Source organism: Limulus polyphemus, unplaced genomic scaffold (genome assembly GCF_000517525.1).
Source record: "Limulus polyphemus unplaced genomic scaffold, Limulus_polyphemus-2.1.2 Scaffold6906, whole genome shotgun sequence".
Classification (NCBI taxonomy): domain Eukaryota; kingdom Metazoa; phylum Arthropoda; class Merostomata; order Xiphosura; family Limulidae; genus Limulus; species Limulus polyphemus.
Window position 1 is genome coordinate 27,611 of NW_013672516.1, and position 8,233 is coordinate 35,843.

The following is an 8,233-nucleotide window of genomic DNA, read 5'->3' on the forward strand; positions in this document are numbered from 1 at the left end:
ATATATATATATATATATATATATATATATACTTTTTTTTTCAATAAAATGTTATATTTTACCTGTTATTACATTTATTATTTGATTCTTCAGCCTGTAAACAACTCATTGATGTAGAATGAAAAGAAAAATTGTAAAATCAGAAATATGTTTCCTTTTTCTTCATTATTGACCATGAAGTTTCGAAGTTCTTCCCCTGACAGTATCCCATATATATTTGTGTTTATTTTACTGTCACTGACAAATTAAAACCTGCTGACAAAAAGCAATAATTCACTGCCCATGTTATAAGACTGTTTACGTACAACTGTAATACGAAACTCTCGAGTGCAAAAATGCACATGTATTCAGTGAGGTGACATATCCCTTGCTCCTAGAACACAATATGGGATATAGCAGTTTATAGTTCCTACAACAATTTCAATAGAAATTTCCCAGAGTAGTAAAAATGTTATTTAATAAAATTTTGAAAATAATGCTCCAACACGTCGTGACACGTGCACTTTAACCTACCCAGGGCGAAAGGGTTAATGCAGCTCATCAGCAGTTGTATCAGCTCTCTCTGAGTTTTTGACTATGGCACCAGGTAGCCCCACCAAGTTCCTCATTATATATGACATTTTGGGATTGCCCACTTTCCTGTTCCTTGTCCTTTTTTTACCATCAAGTGTCCCCCTCTGAGAGCAAGCCATCACAGGGTGTGGGTTGATTTTTTTTTCTGGAACCACCCCTCAGCTCTGGGCCTGTGGAAGGTCTGCTCTACCATTTTGTACACTAATGGACTCCCTCTGCTACAACTTAATAGTTTCTTTAGGTGCATTTTCAATGTTTTTTTCCTCTTCTACTCTCCACCTCACCTGCTTTAATTTCCATGGGATAATTTCTCTACACCACTGTAGGGTTTTATTCTCGTCCTTTCGCCATTCCTATGAAGAGGCTGATACTCTCTCCAGTGGTAGATGATCCGGTTCAAGGTCTCGGACACTCTCTTGCATGTACCAATTTATCTGCCTGCTTTTTGCTTCTTTCAGTTTGGCCAGTCATTGAGTTTACAGTTCTTCCCTTCAAGTTGGCTCCAGCCCTATCATTTTTCTGTGAATCCATTGGGTTTTTGCTCTTAGTGGTTACTTTCTTGAGGCCTGTTGTTCCATTACTTTGTGGACATTTGCTTCTACTTGACCCTTCCAGCATGGCTTCCTTCCTTTCAACCTTCCTTCTCATTTAGAAATTATCTTGTTTGAGGTGGCTGGTTCAGTTATTCAATTCAGTCTCTCAATCCCAACTCTGTATCTCATTCACTTAAGGGTCTTTCTCACTTCGTAGGTGTGGCAGGCTCAGCCCACCCCTTTTGAGACTTGGAGCTGTAGCTCCCCATGCTCTCATGCTTCCATTTCATGCATGAGGGGATTTCTCTTTTTCTCTTGAGATCACTGTTCCTCTTTGTGGTACCCATATTTATCCCATTCAGTTGTTTCTGGCCTGTCAATGCAAGGTTATACCAAGAGACCCACTGTCTTATTTCCCCTCTTGTGGTTGTGGTGTCTCACTTGATCCCATATGACCTTGGAGATCTCTCATCCTCCAGACTTGCTACTATTTGGAGCCCTCTAGGTCTTACCAGTATGTCTGTGGGCTCCTTTTTCTCGCATGTATGTGGGATTCCATATCTGTGGGGAGTGCAGCACAAGTGGCATGTATTACTTTGTGCTTGACATCAACCCATCCCACAGATACACCTTTCCTTTTCTTTATCTCAATGTATTTTGTGATGGTGGCTATTCTACAGATTTGCTATGATGGTACAATCCAAGTATTTCTCCAGTATTTTCCCAATGCACATTCCTCTCTACCCATTTCTTCTAGTGGAGTAGGGAAGAATACCTGCTTCTTCAGTCCAAAGCCATTGGGGATGTTGATATGGGATATGTGCAGCATCCTGTTTGTACAAGGACAAGTGTATGCCCTCCTCGTTTCGTAAGTAGGGCTGGGGTATTACCTGGTAATGTAGTACAGGATACCCCACTACGTTATGAACAAAGACTTTCCTAGTGTTTAGTCCAGCCAAATGGGGTTTTAGTTTACCTTGGGTCACCCTGCACTTGGTTATTGTAGTATCTCACATATTTTCCTATAAGGAATGGCCCATAGTTTATTTATAATTACCTCATAGCCTGGCATAATACATTTTAACATATGTAGAGATTTAAGCTTTGTTTAAGGTTTGTGACATGTATAATGATTTGCATGGCAGTGCATGAGATGTAATCATTCTGTTGTCCAGAGAGATGAGTATCTATGTTAGAAAGATTTTCAGGTGAGGAAAATGTTAACTTTAACCACTTAGATGCTACTCTTTTTCTCCTCTGGTTCACTTACCATCTACATTTTCTTGCAAATTAAGCTGCTCTTTGTACATAAATAATGTTAAGAAAATATACATAAAATTATGTGGTTTTCTAAGTATTTGAATCTGCATGGTTGAAAATATTCTGTCACAATCAAATAAACATGGAGTTCACCATGTTTATGTTTGTTATGATGTTTTAAGCTACAGTCTGAGTTTCATCTACTAGTGGTAATTTTATCTACTCCTTTTTTACTTAAATCAATAAAATATCCTGAATTACTCTTACATGAAAACAAAAGGTAAAAAACAGTAAAAGTGCAAAACTACCCTTATGAAAAACAGTAGGTAAAATTGTGATTTATTTCAATTGTAGTGTGAGTTTTAACATTACTCTTATCCTTTGATGAATATTTACTACCTGCCAAATATTTCAATGTTGAAATTGAAACATTCTCTCATGCCTATTAGTGGAAATAATACCATACAGGTCCACATAGTGGTTTCACTCAGAGTTCCTAATATACAAGATCTACTAGTGTTCTGGCCATTCTTGTTTTAATCAGAAACTTATCTGTTGCCCTTGTATTCTAGACACATAGCAAGATCCACTCAGATCTGAAAGGGCTGATCACTGCACTTTTTGTTTGGTAACAGTTGCTAATTGCACCTCACCTTCCCCCTCTCAAGTTGATGGCCAGATCCAACCTGGAACTACAGCTGCAGTATTCACTGCTTGCTGTTGGATCCCTTTGACTTGTTTTACCATGCATCAAAACGATAGCCTCATCTACCTCACATTTCACTGAAGTAACCAAACTCTCCATAGAAAAAGCATGTGCTTCACTTCTCCCTTCTAGCTGGAGACATCAACAGCGTTTATTGTGGCATATACACCATTAGAGGACTGGGATAGACCTGTCTGTTCACTGAATACCGGTTTGTCTGAATTGCTGTGGTGGGATATGTGGATGGTCAGTTTGGCTGGGTTCAGACCTTCTACAGTGTGGGTGTCTGAGTAGGACTGTCTGTCTCAGGTAAAATCACTGCTACTGTTGTTAAAGCTTCTCTTCCAATGAGGAATTCAAATTATCACTTAGTATCTCATAGCAACAGAAACTGTAAGAATAAGAAGGTCTCACACATAGGTGTTGTACAAGGATATCCTCACAATTTTTCTGAGATCATTGCAGAGTAAGCTTTACCATGAAAATGACAGAGATCATCCATGTAAGCAGTTAAGCTTTTAATGATTCCCTTCTTCCAAGGGTTGAATTCAGTTTAATAGATTGTCCTGTTTTCCACTGGGTCAAACACTTCGCACAAGTCAGTTAAGACTGTATTGCAGTCCCACTGTTGCTCCTTATCCAAATTCTTAATGTGGTCTACAGCTTGATCATCTAGACTCAGAATTAGGCATTCTGTTTTAGTATCCAACCATACTAGGCAGTTACCTGCCTGAAACCCTAATGAAAATGGTCCAGGTCTTCATTTACTGTACCTTTAAAACAGTGGTAGAATAATCTGCTTTGCAATGATCATGGTCAGAAACATTTTTTTAAATTTCCTAATCATCACCTTATAGAGATGTCTTCGATATTGGCAGCACAATGTGGTTGAAAATGTCAGAGGTCCTGATGCTCTGATAAATGGTAGGCTCCTAATTTGAGGCAATAGAGTAGTGAGTTGTTCTTGGCAGCTCCGTGAACTGCTCTACTGCCCCAAGCACCTCCATGGACCATGTTCACTTTGGCAGTATACTTCTCAAGTTTGGGGAGGCTTGCCATTGTGCTATGATCCACTCCATTCAGCATCTACCCTCTCACCTGTGTCAAGATGACTCAGGTTGGCAAACAGCTTTCACCAGTGGTTCTACTAGTCTCCATTCTCTTGTAACTCCAACCATAGCTGAGGCTAAGCCATTCTGGCTGATATTATTCTGGGCAACCTGTGCAGACTGCTCCACCTGGTCTCAGACTTGCCAAATGTCAACTGACTTTGTCAATCCTTAGTTTTTGTTTCCTTTGTACCAAGGTCAGTCTGACAACTCTTTCGTACAACCACATTCCTGCAGTGACTGACTCTCTCCGAGTCATAAGTCCTACTTGTCAAAAATGTAAATTTTAAAACTTGGAAGCTTTTTTTTTGCTTTTAATAATAAGAAAGTTTAAGTAAAGGGCAATACAGACTTCAGCAACTATAATAGTGAACTCTGTAATAATGATATCCTGGTCACAGCACCAAAATATTTGGACACAAATGTAAAAAAAAAATGAAGAGTTTCTGTTAATATGTGCAACACAAACATGGTGTTTGTATTTGCAGTTTTATTTGTGTCATTCCATTGCTTCTGAGATTTTCTCAACTTCAGATCATCCACCAGACTGTCAAATCTAAGGTTTCTTAGATTTGGAGAAAAACCTCGTGTTCACTGAGCATGATGTCTCTACTATATGACTGGTCATTTTTATAACATATAACTGTAACTTTAGATATCACCTGAGCAATCACTGAAGAACATTGCTGTTGACATCCTTATAGAAGGTCACATTAACCCTCTAAATACGAACTTGATCATTTTGACCACCATTTAATCAGAGTACTATACCTACTATAACTCTAAATTTGCTAAGCGTATCTTCACAAAAGTTGGCATGCTTTTGGTAAACATTACAAATCTATTGTACACAAAAATCAGATTTTTTTTAATAAAGTGTTTTTACTAAGAATGTGTGTCAGTCAGTATGATTCACTTTGACTGCAAGGTGATTTTTATGCTAAGAATAACAATACTTCTTTTCATCTTACAGTTTTCATATTTCACTTACTTAATCTCTAGAACCTCCTAAATAAATATAAAAAGTTTTTTGACATACAAGTTTGTACTTTATGTGTTATTTTCTATACCCTAACACTAACTGTTTCTGAATCATTAGTGTACAGTGAAATGAAACTTTGAAAATTATGAATGAACGTACCCTTTTCTTCTTTCAATACATAATTTATTTCTACGCCTTGAGTTGATGTTATTCACAATTTCAACTGTTTACCTTTTCACATAGTTTATTTTTAAGTTATATAGTTTTATTGCCTGGCTCATACAATGTACAGTTTATGCATCCCCGAAAAGCAACACTTCACAGTGGGAAAACATTTAGTAGATCCCCATAAACCCACCTGCTGCAAACATGAAGTTCGCCCAGTGAGCTAAGCCTTGTTAAAATTTTCTCATAACTTTTTTTGGAAGAAAAATCATTCACTATTTATTTAAATATTTGAAAACATAAAGAATTCACTGAAATAGAATATCTGAAAACAATTATCTCTCTAACTAAGATATTAGTAGGTTAAAAACAAAAATTGGTTAATGCTATGTTACCTTTGCATAATACCATGTTACACAATCAAGAACTGTAATGTATACTATTGCCAGTTTCAAAAGGACCATTGTAAGCTTGAAGTTCAAAATAAACTCTTTCTGTTAGTTATGAATATGTACTGCAAATAAGATTAAGTGGTTTTGAAAACTGACTTGAAAGTTAGGATACATTGGTGGAACTTCTATCATGGGTTTCAAAAAATTGTTAACATCTCAAGGGCTGTAGCCCCTCTAAGAATCCCAAGTTGCTTCTCGTAAATGAATACAAGTACAGAAACTATTTCTTTTTTCATTTGTCCATTTCTTTTGACTGAAGATCGTAAGTAGGTCTTTGTTTTAAATTTAAATGCTTACCTTCTAGTATGTTAAAAGCTATAAAATGTGCACTTCATACAATTTGATTGTGTATTCATTGATTTGAATATATATGTGTGACCTACACAAGATGAAAATTCATTCAAATTCAAATTATGCTCATGAACACTGCCTCATTAGGCACCCTATCCCTACAGCCCAGCCTATTAGACCAAAAGATCTTTGCTTTCCTCCTCCCCCAATTTTTTTAAATAGTGGACCTACGCCTATACACTTGTTTTTACTTACACTACTCAAAGACTCAAAAGGATGATAGAATTAACTTTCTTTTGTTTAACTATCCATTTTTGGCAAGCGCACACACTATCAAGTGGTTATCCTCTGAGATTGGATCTGCCACTGCTGCCAGCACCTGATACTTGGCCTTCATTATGTTGTTACTACTTTTAGTTCATGATCTTTGACGTCTTTTATTCTCCAAAGATTTCAAATGCTTTTCTGCTTTTTTCTAGTCCCACCTTCACATGTGTGAATGTTCTAACCATACACGTAAATTACGATAGAGGAAAGTTTTCATACTTAAACACATTTATATTGAGATGAAATTTTGAAATATCATTCCTGTACTCCTCATACTGAGTAGATTCCTTGAGAAAAATGTGGAGGGACATTAAGGTAAGAAAGTAGGTCAATTTGCAAAGAAAATACACTAAAATCTTAATATAATCATGTAAATGCGATTTTGTAAACTATGTACAAAAATTAACAAAAGCAGTACTTTGTACTTATCCAGAACAATAATCTTAAGTTTTAGTAGAGGTAAGAATTTTATGTTAAGATACAAATTTTCATTTATATACAGTGTGTATATTAAAAATGGCTTGTTTTTGTAAATTAATGGGGTATTTTTCAGTAATGTATTAACAGCACATTCTGTTTCAGTTTAAGTTATTCTCATTTCAATCTCAGTTGGCTCATTATTTCAAATAGTGGATGTATTTTGCCTGCCTCTTTCATACAGTTTAGTAACGAAGAAACCATCCCCAAATGTACAGAAGTCATTAATAGGTTTACATATAAGAACATTTAGAAACGCTTGCTACATTTATTTGTTAGCAGAGTACTACTAATTTATGACATTGGGTATCAAAGCATTTGTGGACTGTATGATGTAAACTGCAGTCTGATAGAAAGTTTTCAGTAATAAATTTTCTTAGTCTACTTTATTTTTTTGTTTCCAGCTATTAGAAAGAAAAACCACACAGTTTTTCATTTGATTCCAAATTTTTACTTTTTGTTTTATAACTAGCCTAATGTTTACAGTATTTGCTATAATTGTTAAAAAGACTGATGAATAATAACTATTTAAACTTTATGTATTGGTTTTGTTAAACAAGAAACAAAGTTCATTTTTAAATAAAACTGTTCTGATGAGGCCAAACCTGCAATAATATTAGATATTGTTGGTAGTGAAAAACAAAATATATTTTACTTCCAGTAATTTGTTTTGTGTCTAGTGATTGTTAATTTGCTGAATGTGTTTTTATGTTTTATGCATATAGTGTACAAATTTATAATTAGGTTCACTGTGTGGAGAAGTGTGCAGCAAAAAATATCAACATTAACCACAAGGTGATGGCTATATACATGGAGGTCCAGCCAGAAATTATCAACAAACGAGTTGAGGCAGCTACAAAGGCTAGTCAGTTTAGTGAAAATTCAAGTAATACAGTGGATATATCTCAGGGAACTGCTTAACCCATATTTCTTTTAATGTACAAAATTAAATAAATAAACTTTTTTTTATATAGAATACATTCCAAGTCTAGAGGTGTTTGTCTTTAATTTGTGGAAAAATGGCAACAAGTTTATTTTCTTTAATTGTTTTTAGTTCAATGGTGCAATGTTACTCTCAGGGTGGATTATACCCATCTAGGTTTGAAATTATTAAAGGCACAAATACTGTAATAAACTTATTTTTTGTGTAACATGCATTATTTCGATAAAGGAGCCAGTAGGCTTTTTTTAATGATAGTTACCCATTAATCTGTGTACAACACTGAAGAAAGTCACCTAAAATCACCATTACTTTAGGTAATACAATATTATACTAGTACCAACACTTCCCAGAACTATATTCTATCTATTTGGCTTTCATATTAATAAGAGCTTTCTAGACAGTTCTTCATGATCTT

General features: G+C 35.5%; 1 protein-coding gene across 4 annotated transcripts in view; it reads left to right on the plus strand.

The window, feature by feature from the left end:
• Positions 1-7,855, plus strand: part of LOC106474172 (mitochondrial import inner membrane translocase subunit Tim10 B-like) — a 35,352-nt gene extending 27,497 nt beyond the window's left edge. For all 4 annotated transcript variants that reach the window (XM_022402539.1, XM_013934863.2, XM_013934862.2 and 1 more), the window contains exon 4: positions 7,620-7,855. In XM_022402539.1, the coding sequence (XP_022258247.1) occupies positions 7,620-7,796 (177 nt within the window). In that variant the 3' untranslated portion in view covers positions 7,797-7,855. The remainder of the gene's footprint in view (positions 1-7,619) is intronic.
• Positions 7,856-8,233: the final 378 nt, after the last annotated feature.